General features: G+C 45.1%; 1 protein-coding gene across 1 annotated transcript in view; it reads left to right on the top strand.

Annotated features, from left to right (window-relative positions):
* The first annotated feature begins 7,757 nt into the window (after positions 1-7,757).
* The window catches only part of LOC140430223 (ATP-binding cassette sub-family C member 12-like), a 244,029-nt gene continuing 230,689 nt past the window's right edge, over positions 7,758-21,097 (top strand). Inside the window, exons 1-4 of the mRNA XM_072517656.1 lie at positions 7,758-7,885; positions 7,970-8,128; positions 8,231-8,378; positions 10,603-10,836. Coding sequence (XP_072373757.1) covers positions 7,788-7,885; positions 7,970-8,128; positions 8,231-8,378; positions 10,603-10,836 — 639 coding nt within the window. The 5' untranslated portion in view covers positions 7,758-7,787. The remainder of the gene's footprint in view (positions 7,886-7,969; positions 8,129-8,230; positions 8,379-10,602; positions 10,837-21,097) is intronic.

Raw genomic sequence — 21,097 nt, 5'->3', positions numbered from 1 at the left:
TTTAGCCCAATTTTTAAGAACATCCTCATTTTTCAATTTAATTTGAGGTATGTCGAAATCACAGTCATCTGGATTTGGTTCGTCACTTTGGTCATTAAAACCTCCTCCTTTTTCTCTCCTTCCCTTTCAAAGGATATTCACATGACACACTCGGTGATTCTTCCTTCTATCTGGTGTTTTTACCACATAATTCACCTCACTTAATTTCCTTTCAACCTGATAAGGTCCACAAAACCTTGATTTTAAAGGTTCACCAACCACTGGACCACTGGTAACAACACTCAAACTTTATCCCCACTGGCAAAACATTGAATTTTGGATTTCTTGTCCGCTACCTGCTTCATCACATTTTGTGTAACTTTTAAATGTTGTCTAGCCAATTCACCTGCTCTATTTAATCGTTCCCAAAAATTTGACACGTAATCCAATAATGTAAGTTCTGATTTCTCACTCACCAATTTTTCCTTAACCAATTGAAGTGGTCCTCTTACCTCATGACCAAAAATTAGTTCAAAAGGACTAAATTTGGTTGACTCATTCGGTGCATCCCTAATTGCAAACAGTACGAATGGAATTCCTTTATCCCAATCCTCTGGATAATCGTGACAATAAGCCCTCAACATTGTCTTTAATGTCTGATGCCATCTTTCTAACACTCCCTGCGATTCTGGATGGTACGCAGTTGATTTAAATTGTTTTATTCCTAAGCTATCCATAACTTCTTTGAATAACCTTGAGGTAAAATTTGATCCTTGATCCGATTTCAATGGGTAGTCCATATCCAGTAAAGAATTTAAGTAACTCCTCCACAATCCTTTTAGCTGTAATATTACGTACAGGAAACCTACTAGACACATCCATTATAGTCAAAAGATATTGATTCCCACTTTTTGTTTTAGGAAGCAGTCCTACGCAATCAATTAGGACTCTTGTAAAAGATTCCTCAAATGTTGGAATGGGTATTAAGGGCGCTGGTTTTATCATGCTTGAGGTTTCCCTATCACTTGACATGTGTGACATGATTGACAAAATTTAACTACATCTTTATGTAGTCCAGGCCAATAAAAATGTTTCTGGATTTTAGCTTGAGTTTTCCTTATTCCCAAATGACCTCCCACTGATACCTCATGTGCAACTCGCAACACCTCCTTTCTATATTCTATCGGCAATACTACTTGCTGAACTTCTGCCCACTTTTCATCTGCCTGCATATGTAAAGCCTCCATTTTCTCATCAAGACATCACTTTTACGGTAATAACACTCCGGTATACACGCAGATTCCTCTTCCATGTATGCTTTCTGATACATCCGTTTTATTTCTATCTCATTTTGTTGTAACTCCGCCAATTTTCCTGAACTAAACATATCCGCCTCATCCGCCACCTGTTCTGACAATTGCTCTTCAACGTCATCTTCACTCTTTCATTTCTCCTCTTGTCTTAACCTATGACTTTGCGACCTTGTTACCACACAATCCGGAAAAATCCCAGGATATTCATCCTTCAACACTTCAGTTGTCTGATTTTGCACTGGCTTATCACCCACAGTAGGCATCACTCCCACCTGCGATCCAGCTATATCATTACCCAAGATAGACTGTACTCCTGGACAAGACAGTTTCTCTGTTATTCCTACTACCACTTCATCACTCTTCACTGGACTTTCCAACCTTACCTTATATAATTGAACACTACTCCTCTCATCCTGAATTCCATATATTACCACCTTTTCTGGTAACATTCTTCCCAAACTACATAACTCCTCATCTCTTACCATCAAAGATTGACTAGCTCCTGTATCGCTTAAAATTGTGACTTCTTTACCTGCTCCTTCTGATACACATGAGTAAACTTTACCCACACAAGTAAATTCTTTAAAGAGATCTGGCACATTCTTATCAATCACCTCTTGATCAGCCTGTATAATTGTTTGCACTTCCTTTGCTTCACTAGGGCTTTCCTTTTCCACTTTAACAAACCCCACTGTCTTATCCTGTTTTACCACATCAGCCTTCCCAGTGCTTTTCTTCAACCACCAACACTGTGACTTTACATGGCCTAGCTTATTACAGTGAAAACATCTGAAGCTTTTCATTTCTTTTCCACCCTCCTGGATTTCTTTTTTAATCTGAGGTACACTCTCTTTATTGTCTCCCATCAGATCACCTTTACCTTTACCACTTGAGTATTTCTCATGTCCCCAGTTTCTATCCCTCACAGGCTGAAACTGATGTCGGAAACCAAGCTTCGATTTATGAACTAATTCATAATCATCTGCCATTTCCGCTGCTAATCTCGCAGTTTTAACCCTCTGCTCTGCCACATGAGTTCTCACTACATCAGGAATTGAATTTTTAAACTCCTCCAAAAGTATAATTTCTCTGAGAGCTTCATATGTTTGGTCTATTTTCAAAGCCCTTATCCACCTCTCAAAATTACTCTGTTTGATCCTTTCAAACTCCATGTATGTTTGACAAAATTCCTTAAATTTCTAAATCTTTGTCTGTAGGCTTCAGGCACTTGTTCATATGCATCTAAGATGGATTTTTCACCTCCTCATACGTCCCAGATACCTCTTCCAGTAGTGATGCAAACACTTCACTAGCTTTACCTACCAGCTTTGTTTGAATCAGTAATACCCATATGTCCTGTGGCCATTTCATTTGTTTAGCTACCTTCTCAAATGAAAAGAAAAAAGGCTTCCACCTCCTTCTCATCAAACCTCGGCAATGCTTGGACATATTTAAATAGATTCCCACCAAGCCTTCGACTTTGACGCTTTTTCTCACTATCCTCATCACTATCATCCAACTGTACGTTTCCCTTTACGTCTGCCAATTGTAACTGACTGTCATGTTTCATGGCCATTTTCTGAAGTTCAAACTCTCTCTCTTTATCTTTTTCCCTGATCTGTATCTCCCGTTCTCTTTTTTATTTGTTCTGCTGGGGCTATTCTTTCTATTCTCCTTTCTTCTCTCTCCTTTTCTATTTCCTCTCTCTCTCTTTCTCTTTCTTTTTCCGCTCTCTCTCTTTCGTATTCAAGCTGGTTCAATTCTTTCTCATGTTCCATTTGTTTAATTTGCAACTGAATTTTTGCCATTTCCAATTAATAAACTGTATCTCAGGCAACTTTAAATGCTTAACCACCGCCATAATTATCTCATCTTTTCGCATTTTGTCAGTTAATGTTAACTGCAATGTTTTTCCCAAATCTAACAGTCTGCTTTTAGCCTCTGTCCGTAAGGTACTGCATGTGACCATTTCCACCCCCAAAAACATCTGAGCCTCTAAAAGAGCCATTGTCCACAACACACTCCCCATGTAAACTAAAATACCACATCTGAAAAGCAACCACAATATGCTCACCCCTCACGGTCTTTAAGTTCACTCAGCCAATCCAATAGATAGACTTTTATCCCCCTCGAGCCCCCATTTTGTTATGGGCCAATGTTTAGAGAACTCAAAAGTGTATCAAAGAACAAACAAAGAACAAAGAAATGTACAGCACAGGAACAGGCCCTTCGGCCCTCCAAGCCCGTGCCGACCATACTGCCCGACTAAACTACAATCTTCTACACTTCCTGGGTCCGTTTCCTTCTATTCCCATCCTATTCATATATTTGTCAAGATGCCCCTTAAATGTCCCCATCGTCCCTGCTTCCACTACCTCCTCCGGTAGCGAGTTCCAGGCACCCACTACCCTCTGCGTAAAAAACTTGCCTCGTACATCTACTCTAAACCTTGCCCCTCTCACCTTAAACCTATGCTCCCTAGTAATTGACCCCTCTACCCTGGGGAAAAGCCTCTGACTATCCACTCTGCCTATGCCCCTCATAATTTTGTATACCTCTATCAGGTCGCCCCTCAACCTCCTTCGTTCCAGTGAGAACAAACCGAGTTTATTCAATCGCTCCTCATAGCTTATGCCCTCCATACCAGGCAACATTCTGGTAAATCTCTTCTGCACCCTCTCTAAAGCCTCCACATCCTTCTGGTAGTGTGGCGACCAGAATTGAACACTATACTCCAAGTGTGGTCTAACTAAGGTTCTATACAGCTGCAACATGACTTGCCAATTCTTATACTCAATGCCCCGGCCAATGAAGGCAAGCATGCCATATGCCTTCTTGACTACCTTCTCCACCTGTGTTGCCCCTTTCAATGACCTGTGGACCTGTACTCCTAGATCTCTCTGACTTTCAATACTCTTGAGGGTTCTACCATTCACTGTATATTCCCTACCTGCATTAGCCCTTCCAAAATGCATTACCTCACATTTGTGAACATCATGGAATTCCCCTGACCCACAACTTTTAACAGATTGTGGAATGGGGAGCACACGGCCCACTCTACAGGTGTGGTAAAGCAGAAATGGAAAAGTATTTTTTAAAGCAAAACAATGTTTATTCTATGAACTCAAGTTAACCTTTTTAAAACTTACAGTGAACATCTCAGCAACCATTAATTTAAATACAACCCCCAAAGATTACAACACTAATTAATGATTAAGCTGTCCTTTTAACATCCATAAGACCTTAAAAAAACAGAAACACATCAGGTTAAAGTCACTACTGTTATCAGTTTAAATCACCAGGATCGATTTACAATCCTTAGATTACAGAGAGAGATTCACACACCTTCTGGCTGTGACTGCAGCTATCCAGCTCTGAAAACGAAACTAAAACACACCCTGCAGCCTGCTCAAAAATGAAAGTAAAAAGCTGACAGACAGCTCAGCTCCACCCACTCTCTAACATCACTGCAGTGGTAAACACCCATTTCTTAAAGGTACTCTCACCACAGATATTTATACACCCCCATTTATAAACACCGATTTCTTAAAAGTACTCTCACATGACAGGGTTCAGGCAGGGGTTTGTGGACTGGGTTTGATTACTATGCGAGGCACAAGTAGCAAGTGTGTGGATAAACCGGGTGAGCTCAGAATATTTCAGGTTGCACCTGGGGACGGGGCAGGGATGTCCACTCTCCCCATTGTTCTTTGCCATGGCTATCGAGCCATTGGCAATGGAACTGAGAGTGTCAAGGGAATGGCAAGTGATAGTACAGGGAGCATAGTGCCTCGTTATATGCGGATGACTTGCTGCTGTATATTTCAGACCTGTAGGAAGGTATAGCACGGCACCATGGTGGCGCAGTGGGTAGCCCTGATGCCTCACGGCGTCGAGGTCCCAGGTTCGATCCTGGCTCTGGGTCACTATCCTTGTGGAGTTTGCACATTCTCCCCGTGTTTGTATGGGTTTCACCTCCACAACCCAAAGATGTGCAGGGTAGGTGGATTGGCCAAACTAAATTGCACCTTGATTGGAAAAAATAAATTGGGTACTCTAAATTTATTTTTTAAAAAGGAAGGTATTGGGGGGATTATGAATATTTTGGAGGAATTCGGCCGATTCTCGGGGTATGAATCGAATATAGGAAAGAGCGTGATCTTTGTGATCCAGGCGTGGGAGCAGGAGAAGAGGCAGGGGGAGTTGCCATTTCGGGTGGTGGGGGGGAATTTTCGGCACTTGGGCATCCAGGTGGTGCGGGGATGGGAGCAGCTGCACAAGCTGAATCCTGGCTCGGTTGGTGGAACAGATGAAGGGAGACTTTAGGAGATGGGATGTGCTCTCGCTGTCATTGGCGGGACGGGTGCAATCGGTGAAAATGACGGTTCTCCCAATTTCTTGTTTGTGTTCCAGAATCTCCTGATTTTTATTCCTAAGGCTTTTTTCAGGAGGGTGAATGTGCTGATTTCAGGGTTTGTTTGGGCGGGTAAAGCCCCGGGGATGAAGAAAGTGCTGCTGGAGCAGGGTCGGGGGTGGGGGGGGGTGGTGACCGGGGTTGGGTGTTGACTGGCTCTCCCGAACGTCATGGTTTATTACTGGGCGGCGAACATGGCTGTGGTTCGGAATTGGGTCGTGGGGAGGGGTGTGGGAGTGGATGGAGGCAGCCTCTTGCAAGGATAAGAGTTTGGGAGCATTGTTGATGGCGCCTCTGCCATTCTCGTCAGCCAGGTACTCCAGAGGTTTGGTGGTAGTGGCGGTCCTTAGGGTGTGGGGACAGTAGCGGCAGCACTAGGGGCTCGAGGGGGCCTCGGTTTGGGCACCGATTTGTGAAAATCACTCCGTCAATTGGGGAGGCGGTGGAGTAGTGGAAATTTCACTGGACTGTAAACCAGAGACCCAGAGTAATGCTCTGGGGACCCAGGTTCAAATCCTGCCACTGCAGATGGTGAAATTTGAATTCAATATAAATCTGGAATTAAAAGTCTATTGATGACCACAAAACTATTGTCGATTGTTGTAAAACCCCAACTGGTTCACTAATGTCCATTCGGGAAGGAAATCTGCTGCCCTTACCTGGTTTGGCATACATGTGACTCCAGACCCACAACAATGTGGTTGACTCTTAACTGCCCTCCCCCCAAGGGCAATTAGGGATGGGCAATAAATGCTGGCCCAGCCTGCGACACCCACGTCCCATGAACAAATGTTTTTAAATGTGATCGGTGGGTGCAGGGCTCACTATGTTGGCCTCTGGAGGACTCTGAATGTCCACTGATGTGGCCTGTGTCGTAGGCCATGTGTGGCAAAGTGTCTCTTGAGCTTGGTGAGTGCTCTAGCATCTGTTGGTGCTGGTTCCGATACCTGTAGGAAGTTGGGTATGTAGTGGCACCATCTGAAGCTGCACGTAACATGGGGCATGACTTTAGACCATCGCCAAATTGTCATGGACATTTGTGGTCTGAATCCTGACTGTTTGACCAGGTGTGAGAAGGCCGAGTCTGTGAGCATCCTGATTATTATGCGTTTTGCTTCTCAATCAGCATTGCATGAGCGCATCATTCACATTGGTTTGGGCTGCAGCAGGGCGTTAGCAGTAGGAATCCTGGGTCTGGGACACCTGGAAAAGGGTCGTTGTGCGGATGAGGGCAGGCCCTGTCATGGTGGATTTCACAGGCTGAGCTGTGAAGCTCAGGGGTCTGTGCAGTCCCGTGCACATTTCTCTAGAAGATGCTTAGCTGAGTGAAACACCTATTCCGCCAAACATTTGACTGAATATTGAGGGCTGCAGTGATATGCTCAAAGTTCCTCGTGTGTGCAAAGTTTTGAAATTCAGTGGAGATGAATTGGCAAGCGTTGTCTGTCATGAATCTGTGGGGTGCCATGGTGAAGTGTCTTTTAAGCTTGATGATGACCGTGGTACTTATCTTTTATTTTCATGTACTAAATTATCTGTTTGAGCTTCTTGCAGAAAAATACTTTTCACTGTACCTCGGTACAGGGGACAATAAACAATTCCAATCTGATCCAATTATTATAAAATTCATTTTGGTTCAGTATCACAGAAAATAGTTTCAAGACCATAGTTATTACCATAGTTTTTACCCTGAACCATTAAACTCCTTAGTTCTTCATGTGGATCTCTCATTTGGGGATTCAGATTACTTTCTTTACATACACTGTTTACCAGGAGGAAAATAGTCTTTGTACTGATTTACCTGCTGTCACCATACAGCTGAACCACTTTCCTGAGTCCAAGACTTCTGTGGCTTGGTGTTCATTAACATTGATACTGCAATATCCAATATTCTAGCAATTAAATATACAGCAGCATTATTTCATTTGTTTAACTGGAAAGCCATACCAAGATCTCTGCTGTAACACTCAACTGGTGTAAAAGCTATGATAATAGAGTCTTCTTCTATTTACATCAATAATTAATCTGTGACTCTTTAACCTCAACAGCAATCTTCCCAATATTATAATACATTCCCAGAAATGGAATTTCCAGATTCCCATGATGAAGATCCACAGAATAAATACCACAAGTACTCCCAGAGTTTGAAAACAATGATTCCTTTTCGTCCAAAGCCAAAGTAAGTGGGCAAAGAATATTTTCTACAATGCAAAGTCCTCATGATTTTCAGAATTAACCATCCTTTATCATGTGCATTTTGCAGGAATCCATCTCCATCCCCAGTGGATGATGCTGGTTTATTTTCATTCATCTTTTTCTCATGGCTGACACCAGTAATGATAAAAGGGTTGAAGAAGGAACTGCATCAGGACAACATGCCTCCCCTGTCTCAGTTCAATTGTTCAGACGTGAATGCCAGAAGGTGTGTCAATTTGGAAAGATATTTTGGGTGATCAGAATGTATATAATTATTGATGAAAACAAAATAACAATTATTTTGTCATTTTGCTGAAAATATTTATAGATTCTTGCGTCTTTGGAAGAAAGAAGTGGAGAGAATGGGAAGTGAGAAAGCTTCCTTGGAGAAAGTGGCTCTGCAGTTTCTGCGAACAAGGCTTATTATGGCTATAATTTGCTTAGTTATGTGTATGATTTGTTGCTTTTTGGGACCGGTAAGCAGTCACATGTCTATCAGTTTAAATTAACCGATTGTTTATTAGCTGAATGCTTTATTTGCTAATTTCAATAAACTTGAAATAACATGGCGTTTAGATAAACAACTGACGCATGATTAATAAACTACCATTTCTTCAAGTAAACCCTCTTTATGAAAAGAACACAATCTCGATCATATATGCATATTATTTATGTCTCTCCCATTTTGTGAAGGATTTGAAACATTTTCTCTGTAATATGACCTTAACAATAAGGCCTAGTTTTAAAGGTCAAACATAAAATGAGGGTCAAAACAATTCCAGGAAGTCACACAACCATCGGGTAAAACTGCCATTGTTTGGCACTAACCTGCCAATGTCACTCACAAACCAAATCAATACGAAAAAGGAACAATATCACACTCATGAAGCAGGCATTAATGTTCAGAATTATGACTGAAAAATACATTGTTGAGACAGAGTACTGAGATTGGTTCTGCAAAACTATGGTATACCAAACATGGATTGGCATGGTAGCACAGTGGTTAGCACTGTTGCTTCACAACGCCAGGGACCCGGGTTCGATTCCCAGTTTGGGTGACTGTCTGTGTGGAGTCTGCACGTTCTCCCATGTCTGTGTGGGTTTCCACCGGGTGTTCCGGTTTACTCCCACAAGTCCCGAAAGTCATGCTTGTTAGGTGAATTGGACATCCTGAATTCTCTCTCAGTGTACCCGAACAGGTGACGGAGTGTGGTGACTCGGGGATTTTCACAGTAACTTCATTGCAGTGTTAATGTAAGCGTACTTGTGACACTAATAAAGATTATTAACACTGCTCCAAACTCTGGTTCTGGATCGATTTGTAGACCATGATTTCCTTTTCATATTGGGCAGGATAGTGCAGAAACAGGGAGAAAATGAGGTTGCAACACCCTCCACAATGTTCCTACCCAACTTTAATTTTACCGTCCCTACCCAGTCTCCACATCGACTGCTGGGGTGGGGGATGGGGGGGAATGTAAATTATGGTGAAGGTGTGAGGCTCAGTGGACCATCATATTTTCTTGACTTTGATAGCTTTTGATCCACCAGGATAGGAATGTTGATAATCTTTGGGAGAGGGGAAGAATGTCCCTAATAAACCCTATTGAGAGGAGCAGTCCCCATAGTCAACTTATTTCCTTCAAAGTATCCCATCATAGAATCCTTACAGTGCAGAGGGGGGGGTAAAGTTTGTGTCTGGCAGGGGATGCACAATTGTTTACTGATTAACGTTTATTTGTTTATTTATTCACTTTTGTTTTTGTTGTTTTATTATGTGTGTAAAGGGGGGGTTCTATTTTTCTGTTGTGATAATCTGTGACAAATTTTGAATAATAATTATATAACATTTTTTTAAAAATAGCGGCAGGGAGCCGGGTTAGATTCCCGGCTTGGGTCACTGGCTGTGCGGAGTCTGCATTTACTCCCCGTGTCTGCGTCGGTTTCCTCCTGGTGCTCCGTTTTCCTCCCACTAAGTCCCAAAAAGGCATGCTCTGTTAGGTGAATTGGACATTCTGAATTCTCCCTCTGTGTACCCGAACAGGCGCCCGAGTGTGGCAATTAGGGGATTTTCACATTAACTTAATTGCAGTGTTAATGTACGCCGACTTGTGACACGAATAACGATTACTATTATTATTATTATAAGTCCTGTTCACACATCAATGCTGATCTTTACTGCATTGGATTCCCATTCCCTTAGCCTTAAACCTAAAATCCTTGCAAACTTTGGCATTCAATGGCCTGACTCCAGCGTATTTCTATTAATGTTCTCCAACTTGACGTTCCTTCTTCCATGAACATCCCATTCCACTGACACCAGCCTTTAGTGATGCTCTGCTGTTTGCTCCAACAGTAATGGTAAAGTGTCAGCCAGTGGCGTTTAAAGGTCTGGAACTCTCTTCCTAGCCTTCTCCCTCTGCTCCGCTGCCCCTTAAAAGCCCTGGAAACTAACTCAACCCAGGTTTTTGCTCATCCCTTTCAATGTCCTCTTTCTTGCCTGTTATCCATTTTCTTCACACTCACTGTCACTTGCCTTTGGAGTGTTTTTTCACATTCAAGGAATTACATTGATGCAGGTTGCAACTGTTATTCTTGTAGAAACCTAAAATAGACGTGTCCCATTCGGCATCATATTGAGCACAAAAATGTCATGGTATTACTACTGCTTAACTACTACTTCTGTTTCTTATTTTGCAGGCAGTGCTAGTTCATGCCATACTCCAGCATGTTGAGAAAAAGTCAGAAAATCTTGTTTACGGTGTTGGTCTGTGCTTTGCCTTATTTACTACAGAGATGGGGAAAAGTATTTTCTACTCTGCCTCCTGGGCTATCAACTATCAGACTGCCATCCGACTAAAAGGTGCCATTTCTACATTGGCATTTGTTAAGATGGTTCATCTTAAAAGTTTAAACAGCATTTCCATTGGTGAGGTAGGCATTTATCTATAATGTAAGATTATTGTAGTTGTCCTTTGTTGTTTGTCCTCAATGCTCATACCATATTAAACTAGCTGGAGCAGATATGCCTTGACCCAACATTTGTACCCTCAATAACGACGCTTAGAGAGTAAAACGGTAAAGAAGGCTTTAATAAGCTAAGAACTAGCCTGGTGCCGAGACGGGTGCTTACTGGGTGCCGCCCACAAGGCGGCCCCTTATATACGTCTCCCAGGTGGGCGGAGCTGGAGGCGGAGTCCCCCAGGGTTCCAAGCCCGGTCTTAAAGGGGACAGCACCTTACATGATAAGGGTACAGTAATACAGTAACCGTTCATCACACCAACTTTATTCTGGCAGGCCTGTGGCTGTGTTTAAAGTTAACAAATACAATGTGATTTTAGGTTAGGGAGGATTTTGATAGCCACCTCCCACATTATAACAGTGACTACACTTCACTCTGCAATTTCCTGACCCACAGACCTCAATCAGTAAGAATAAACAATAACACCTCCTCCACAATAGTTCTCAATATTGGGGCCGCACAAGGCTGCATACTTACTATACTCCCTGTACACACACGGCTGTGTGGCAAAATTTGGTTCCACCGCCACCTACAAGTTTGCTGACGATATGACCATAGTGGGCCGGATCTCGAATAACGACGAGTCAGATTACAGGTGGGAGATAGAGAACCTAGTGGAGTGGTGCAGCGACAACAATCTATCCTCAATGCCAGCAAAACTAAAGAGCTGGTCATTGACTTCAGGAAGCAAAGTACTGTGCACACTCCTGTCTACATAAACAGGGCCAAGGTGGAGATGGTTAGCAGTTTCAAATTCCTAGGGGTACACATCTCCAAAAATCTGTCCTGGTCCACCCACGGCGATGCTACCACCAAGAAAGCACAACAGCGCCTCTACTTCCTCAGGAAACGAAGGAAATTTGGCATGTCCACATTAACTCTTACCAACTTTGACAGATGCACCATAGAAAGCATCCTATCGGGCTGCATCACAGCCTGGTATGGCAACTGCTCGGCCCAAGACCGCAAGAAACTTCAGAGAGTCGTGAACACAGCCCAGTCCATCACACGAACCTGCCTCCCATCCATTAACTCCATCTACACCTCTCGCTGCCTGGGGAAAGTGGGCAGTGTCGTGTTGGGTGTTCCGATGCACAAATGATCCAACAGGGCTGTAGATGGTACAACTCTGTTTTATTGTCTTAAATAATGACAACTACTAACTGCTGGCTAAGGTTCGTGCTTCACCAGCTAATCTGTGGACCCAGCCCTATCACTATCTTGGTGAGGCACTCAGCACATGGTCTATGTCTGAGTGGCATGCTGTGAGCTCTGTGCTCTGAGCTATCTCCTCGTAGAATGAGCGGGAACTGTGGTGTTACCTGTGTTATAGTGCGTGTGCTCTCACTGGTGATTGGTTGCGATGTTGTGTGTGTGTTGGTTGGTCCAACTACCTGTCCATCAGTGTTGGGTACATATAGGGAAAACGGAGCACCTGGAGGAAACCCACACACACACACGGGGAGGATGTGCAGACTCCACACAGACAGTGACCCAAGCCGGAATCGAACCTGGGACCCTGGAGCTGTAAAGCAATTGTGCTATCCACAATGCTACCGTGGTGTGTGATGCAAGGTTGGGGATAAACTTCCCAAGGAAATTGACCATCCCTAGGAAGTGGAGGACCACCTTCTTGTCTTCTGGGGTCTTCATGGCGTTGATCGCCGACACCTTGTCTGCACCTGGCTGCACACCGAACTGCAAAATATGGTCGCCAAGGAACTTTATTTCTGCTTGACCGAACGAGCATTTAGCTCTATTGAGTCGGAGGCCATGCTCGTGGATCCTGTGGAACACTCGCTTGAGGCGATCGATGTGCTCCTGAGGAGCTGTGGACCAGATAATAATATCATCGACGGACACTCGCACCCCCTCGATGCCCTCCATCATTTGCTCCATTATGCGTTGGAACACCTCCGAGGCGGAGATGATGCCAAATGGCATCCGGTTGTAACAGTAGCGACCGAACGGGGTGTGAAATGTACACAACTTTCGACTGGACGCGTCCAGCTGTATTTGTCAAAACCCCTTGGAGGCATCCAGCTTCGTGAAAAGCTTGGCGTGAGCCATTTCACTGGTGAGCTCTTCTCGTTTAGGTATAGGGTAGTGTTCCCTCATGATGTTACGGTTCAAATCTTTGGGGTCGATACAAATGCAAAGTTCCCCTGATGGTTTTTTGACACAGATCATGGAACTAACCCAGTCCATGGGTTCAGTGACCTTAGAAATGACGCCCTGGGCCTGGAGGTCTTGCAGCTGCTGCTTGAGGCGGTCCTTGAGGGTGCCGGCACCCGAGGTGGTGCATGAACCATACGTGTGGCATTCGGCTTCAGCAGTATCTTGTATCGGTAAGGTAGTGTACCCATACCTTCGAAGACGCTGTGGCATTGTGCTATGATGTCATCTAATTGGGCTTGGAAGTTGACATCTGGCGAGGCCGTTGCCTCTGCAGACGACATGGTGTGAATCCGCTGAAAGATTCAGGATTTTGCAGGCCCGAGCACCTAGCAGGGAAGCTCTATTGGTTCCTACAATTTCAAAACGCAGGGTTGCTTTTGAAGAATGATGGGATACCGCAAGCTGGCATGAGCCACTGGCAGCAATGGCATTGCCATTGTAGTCGAGGAGCTGGTAGGCCGATGGAAGAATGCTTGGCTTGACGCGGATGGTATCAAGGTCAGATTTTGAAATGAGGTTCGTGGGTAGCGCCGGTGTCCAACCTGAAGCGTATGCGAGCCTCGTTGACCGTAAGGGTGGCACACCACTCATCGTCAGGATCAATGCGCATCACTGGGAGTTGTTTCACCTTCTTCGCTGAAAGCATCGTATGCTTGGTGATCGTATGCACGGGTTGCTGTACTGACCGGACGTTCCTGCGCTACGACTGGGATTGCTGTGTGGTGGGCAGTTGAGCAGATCTGCACAGGGCTGCGTAGTGGCCAAGCTTGCCGCACTGGAGACAGCGTCGAGATTTCACGGGACATTGCCGCTTTAAATGGGCGGAGCCACAGTTGTTGCACATCATGGCGCCGACGTCAAGACGCTCTGTGTGCCACCGCGCATGCGCGGTGCGGTCGAACGATGTGCGCACCTGCGCAGTTTGGACGTCGGCCTCGTCGGCCCCTTGGTCGTGGCGCGGATGCGCAGGAGGCTGGGAAAAGCGCGCAAAATGGCCGCCCTCATCCAGACTCAGGCCCTGGAGCTGTTTTACGGCCTGCACCCGCTCCGCATCGTGGGGGCTGCCTTGATATGGGAGTACCGGTTATTAGCGTGCTCGTGGAGGACACAGGTTTCGATGGCGATGGTGAGGCTGAGCTGCTTAACTTTAAGGAGCTGCTGGCGAAGGGGATCGGAGTGGACCCCGAAAACGATCTGGTCGCGGACCATGGAGTCAGAAGTGGAGCCGTAGTTGCAGGACTGCGCGAGGATACGGAGATGGGTTAAGAAGGACTGAAAAGATTCATCCTTACCCTGAAGCCCCTGCTGGAACACATAGCGTTCAAAGCTCTCGTTGACTTCGATGTCACAGTGGCTGTCGAACTTCAGCAGGACTGTTTTAAACTTTGTCTTGTCCTCGCCTTCAGCAAAGGTGAGGGAGTTGAAGATGTGGATACCGTGGTCCCCGGCTGTAGAGAGGAAGAGAGCGATCTTCCTGGCATCCGATGCGGTTTCGAGGTTGGTGGCGTCAAGGTACAGCTGGAACTTCTGCTTGAAAATCTTCCAGTTAGCACCGAGGTTGCCGGTGATGCGGAGCTGCGGGGGAGGGCGGACGCTGTCCATGTTACCGGATGGCTGATCACTGGTCAAAGGCAGACTATCTCAAGGTAGGTTCCTCAAACTCGAGCATGACTCACTGGTACCATGATATGTTGGGTATGCTGGGTCTGCGAGGACTGCGTTTACTGCAGCAGTGAAAGAGACAGGCTTCATACACTTGAAGAAATGCAACTCGATTTTATTGAACTCTTAACTATCATACATACTTTAACTGTGGGTTGACACTATGCTGACTTGACTGGAGACCGGAGGCTAACCTGACCAGACTATCCTACTACCACATGGTGTATGTTATAGTTGCTGCTCATGGGTTCTGACTGTCTCAGAGGCTGGATCCCAAGAGAGCGGGAAAACTAGTGCCCTCTGGCTTTATAGTGGTCGTGTCCTGTCTGGTGATTGGCTGCTGTGTTCTGTGTGTTCACTGGTCATCCTGTGTGTCAATCACTGCCTGTCTGTGCACCATAATATACCTGCATGTATATTATGACAGAAGGGACTTTAGTTTGCGGATTAGTTGTCTTCTACAGGGTATTCATTTTTAACCAGCTGTTTGACTATATTTCATGGAAATAGGCACTTGGCAAAGCATGATGGATATTTAGCCTTATTTCAGTAAATAATTTTGTATGAAATAGTCAGAAGGTCATACAATGTAAACAAGCGTACAGCTTAAGGTCATACACGGTAGCATTGTGGATAGCACAATTGCTTCAGAGCTCCAGGGTCCCAGGTTCGATTCCGGCTTGGGTCACTGTCTGTGCGGAGTCTGCACATCCTCCCCGTGCGCGCGTGGGTTTCCTCCGGGTGCTCCGGTTTCCTCCCACAGTCCAAAGATGTGCAGGTTAGGTGGATTAGCCTTGCTAAAAAATTGCCCTTAATGTCCAAAATTGGCCTTAGTGTTGGGTGGGGTTACCGGGTTATGGGGATAGGGTGGACCTTGGGTAGAGTGCTCTTTCCAAGAGCCGGTGCAGACTCGATGGGCTGAATGGCCTCCTTCTGCACTGTAAATTCTATGATGATGATGATACAATGTAAACAAGCCTACAGATGCACATGGTTTTGCTGACAGCATGATTTTATTTTTCTTAGGCAAGGAACCCAAGTTTCTATTATCAAAATCTAACTCTGGCCTGCTCGGTTTTCTGACTCTTGCTAATCTAAAGAAATGCTTTCTGTCCCAGATATTGCTTACTGTATCATATAAATAGTCAGCTTTTACCTCTGTAAACCAGGGCATTTGGAATGACTGCTGTCTCTCCAACCCTCCAAGAACTTTGTGTTTAATTAAAGGACCTTTGGCCAAAACTCGAAGTGCTGACTTATAATGTCCACGACACTAACACTGTATGCTTCATCCGATGCCGGTGCTTATGTAGTTACATTGTGTACCTTGTATTGCCCTATTATGTATTTTCTTTTTTTTCCTTTTTTTTTCATGTACTTAACGATCTGTTGAGCTGCTCGCAGAAAAATACTTTTCACTGTACCTCGGTACACGTGACAATAAACAAATCCAAACAGGTAGTTCATTGGTTATGAAGCACTTTGGGATACTCTGGTGTCGTGAAAGGTGCTATATAAATGGAAAACCGATTTTATTTTTTAATGAGAGGCAGGAGACAGATTCTGAGCAAATTCTGTTTGGCCTACCTCTCCAACGTTTGGGTCCCAGGACTCTTCTCACTGCTTCCAGAATCAGGGAGCCTCAGGTAAAACCTTCCAGGCACATGCGCAGAAACCAGTGCAACCAGGCTCCAAAAGCCTTTCTTGTGCTTCCAAACACCACCACTTAATTTTCCCAGGTTCTGAGATGCCTTATCTCCTGGCAGATCCCTGGAAACACTACTTATTCCCGGACGTCCACTCCAGCACTGGTCATCCCACCTGAACGCATCCTGTGTGGTCAACACTGAGATCTCAGCCAGGCTCTAAGCACCCCCAAATGTCATGGAACTGATGTGATCTAATTCCAGCACTACCCCTGCACTTCTCTCTCCATTGTTACCCAATCATGCCATGACGCTAACAGTCTCACATCCTCCAGTCCAAGTAATAATAGATTCCAGTTCCATCCGCCAATGGTTCCAGACAACCGGACTTCTCCATGTAATACTGTATTACCTTACGCCCCATCGCTGCCAGACTGTATCATCACCACTCAGTAATTCCACATAACAGAATTAGCCCTCTGCTCAGAAATATCCCAAGTCCAGCCTGTAGTGTGCTAGACACCAAACTCACATAAGCACTGGAATACTGAAAACCTTTTTGTCAAATATTACTCACAGCCTTTGGTACTTTGCCTATTTTACATAACACAGGATACATGCAGTCCTCCTATATCCTGGTACTCAACACACACTACTGCTGGACTCCAGAAATTCCACAGCTTCAACCACATATTTCAGCCCTGGGTCATCCCAACCCTAAAACCACTCCAAATACTTCCAAAGTCTCCCCAACCTACTGTTCATTGCTGTTGAACTCCATTTGCTACAACTTTTTTACCATCTTCCTGTGATTCCTATGCTATAATATAAGATATAAAAACAAGACTTGCAGTAATATTGCACTTTTCATGATATGCCAAAATGCTTTATAGCCAATGAGGTATTCAATGGTAAAAGTGCAGCTGCAGTTGTAATGTAGGAATGGCAGTGGTTAATGTGTGGACAGCAGTATTGGACGGAGTGACCGTTGCACAGTGCTTGTGGAGACAAAGCCCCGTCTTCACGCAGTGCAGAATCCTCAGTGTGTTGTGTGGCAATATCACCGTGCTAAATGGAATCGATTATGAACAGACCCAACAACTCAAATCAGGGCAGCAGGTGTGGACCATTAGCACAATCAGCCACAATTTGTAAACTCATGGCCCGGCATATCCCCCACTCTACCATTACCACAGGATCAAGTGACAGCATTAATCCTAGTTCAATATAAAGTCCAGGAGAGCATCCCAGGAGCAGCACCAAGCAGACACAACTGAAAAATGAGCTGCCAACCTGAAGAAGTTACAATATAGGACTACTTACACACAAACAATGGTCACATGATGATCCCACATCTATGGATCAGGTATAAGCTCTGTGGTCTTGTCACATCCAGTTGTGAATGGTGGTGGACATTTGAACAGCTCACTGGAAGAGGTGAAGATTTCACAAATATTTCATCCTCAATGATGGGGGAGCTCGGCTACTCATGTGGTTAGTTCTGGAGCACATCAGTGTAAAAGACGAGGCTGAACAATTTGCAATCATCTTCAGTCAGAAGTGCCAAGTAGATCATCATAGAATTTACAGTGCAGAAGGAGGCCATTCGGCCCATCGAGTCTGCACTGGCTCTTGGAAAGAGCACCCTACCCAAGGTCAACACCTCCACCCTATCCCCATAACCCAGTAACCTCACCCAACACTAAGGGCAATTTTGGACAATCCACCTAACCTGCACATCTTTGGACTGTGGGAGGAAACCGGAGCACCCGGAGGAAACCCACGCACACACGGGGAGGATGTGTAGACTCCGCACAGACAGTGACCCAAGCAGGAATCAAACCTGGGACCCTGGTGCTGTGAAGCAATTGTGCTATCCACAATGCTACCGTGCTGCCCAAATAATAATGTTTTATTGTCACAAATATGAAGTTACTGTGAAAAGCCCCTAGTCGCCACATTCCGGCGTCTGTTCTGGTAAGCCGGTACGGGAATCGAACCCGCGCTGCTGATCTTGTTCTGCATTACAAACCAGCTGTCTAGCCCACTGAGCTAAACCGACCCTTAGTTTCATCCATTTCAGTCTCTTCCTGAGATCCCAGAATGAAATATGTCAGTCTTCAGTCGATTTCAAAAAATAGCTGAAGGCACTGGATCCTGCAAAGACTATGGGCCTTGAAAACATTCCAGCAATAGTACTGAAGACTTGTGCTCCAGACCTAACCACATCAGTAGCCAAGTCCTTCCATTACAGCTACAACACTGGCATCTACCCTGCAATATGGAAAATTGCCCAGATACGTCCTGTTCACAGAAAGCAGAACAAATCTAACCTGGCTAATTACTGCCCAATCAGCCTACTCTTAATCAACAGCAAAGTGTTGGAAGCAGTTGTCGACACTGCTATCGAGCAGTACAGGCTCAGCAATAAGCTGACACCGATGCTCAGTTTTGGTTCTGCCAGAGCCAGTCAGCTTCTGACCTCCTTCCAGCCTTGATTCAAACATGGAGGAAAGAGGTGAACTCAAAAGGTTACAGTAACTGCCCTTGATATCATGGCAGCATTTGACTGAGTATGGCATCAAGGAGCCCAAATAAACCTCAAGTCAATGGGTATCAGGGGGAAAAGTGTCCACTTCAAAAGTGAGGCACTCCTTACACAAAGGAAGACGGTTGTGATTGCTGGAGGTCAATAATTTCAGTCCCGTGACTTTGCTGCAGGAGTTCCTTAGCATATTGTCCTCGGCTAACCATCTTCAGCTGCTTCATCAATGACCTTCCTTGCTTCGTCAGGTCAGACGTGGGGATGCTCACTGATGATTGCACAATGTTCAGCACCATTCGCAACTCCTTAGATACCAAAACAGCCTGTGCCCGTTGCAGCAATCAACTTGGATTGAACAGTGGCAAGTAATATTTATGCCACATATGTGTCAGGTAATGAGCATCTCTGGGCGTCATGGTGGCACAGTGGTTAGCACTGCTGCCTCATGATGCCGAGATCCTGGATTCATTGTCCGGCCCTGGGTTACTGTCCATGTGGAGTTTGTACATTCCCCCCGTGCCTGTGTGGGTCCCAACCCCACAACCCAAAAAAGATGTGCAGGGTAGGTGGATTGGCCACGCTAAATTGCCCCTTAATTGGAAAAAATAATTGGGTACTCTAAATTTTAAAGAAGGCAATGAGCATCTCTAACAAGAGAGAATCTATCGATCTTCCCTTGACATTCAATGACATTACCATCACTGAATCCCCCACCATCAACCTCCTGGGGGTTACCATTGGCCAGAAACTGAACTGGACTAACCATATTAATACTGTGACTACAAGAGTAGGTCAGAGGCTGGAAATTATGTGGAGCAGTGTTTTTCAAACATTTTTACCAACTGACCATCCTTCTGGACTCATGCAGGCCAATCTTTGTGACCCATGCTGACTGAACTTTGTGACTATTTTGCTTATGTGACAGGTGAGCCTGCTTTGTCCTAAATCAAGAGGTTCATCCTCAAACTCATCATGCTTATTCTTGAACTGCTTTTGAAGTTTTGAATGTTTAATCTTTCATTTGCCAGTACTTCCCTGCACATAAGCACATGGGCATTACAACCTGATTTGCATTGGCACAATTAATAAAGCTATATCTCAAGAAATCATCTTTGTACTGCTTTGTTTCCGATTTCAGCTTCTTCTTAATGGGTTGTTCATCAGAGGCCCCGGAGCTCACACCAGCACTGCTTTGTCCTGCCGTAGAGTCTCCTGAAAATCTCTGTCCAGCAGATTCAGTTGTGAGTTCCTGGCCTGTTTGTGTCTCTGACCCTCTCTTCCTTAATTCAAACTGATCTATCTTCAGTTATTTTCACACTCCTATTGCTTGCTTGCTGGCTGCTACAAAGTCGAGGAATCTCTCCTTCGTGATTTTGCGGCCAAATCACGAATCGCATGACATCAGTGTATTTGCCGGGTGCATGACCTGCTCTCTCTCGCACCACTTCTGGTGCGTTTACATCAGGCGGAGGCGGTACTAGAACTGATGTTCGGACAAGATGGTACTGGGACAGCACACTGTCATCAGGAGATGGCATTCTGCACACTGGGCACCTGGCCTGTGCACTGCCGGATCTGCTTGAGGGGGCATGCATATAGATTAACATAGAATTTACAGTGCAGAAGGAGGCCAATCGGCCCATCGAGACTGCACCGGCTCTTGGAAAGAGCACCCTACCCAAGGTCAACACCTCCACCCGATCCCCATAACCCAGTAACCCCACCCAACACTAAGGGCAATTTTGGACACCAATCCACCTAACCTGCACATCTTTGGACCGTGGGAGGAAACTGGAGCACCCGAAGGAAACCCACGCACCCACGGGGAGGATGTGCAGACTCCGCACAGACAGTGACCCAAGCCGGAATTGAACCTGGGACCCTGGAGCTGTGAAGCAATTGTGCTATCCACAAGGCTACCGTGCTGCCCATATGGACGGCATTCTCTTTTTTTTTTTTAAAACAGCATATGGTGTCCCATGAGTTTTATTTGTGATAACTTATAATACACCATTATAGTGACATGATTGCAGTCATTTCAAACATTCTCACTGATTTCACATGCTGGTGCTCAAATTCCACTTGCCCTGCCCCAGACGAGAAACACATTTTTTTTTTTTTTAAGGTTGTTGGTGGTGTCG

This window comes from Scyliorhinus torazame, chromosome 10, assembly GCF_047496885.1.
Source record: "Scyliorhinus torazame isolate Kashiwa2021f chromosome 10, sScyTor2.1, whole genome shotgun sequence".
NCBI lineage: Eukaryota > Metazoa > Chordata > Chondrichthyes > Carcharhiniformes > Scyliorhinidae > Scyliorhinus > Scyliorhinus torazame.
This window is presented reverse-complemented; position numbering and strand designations above follow the sequence as displayed.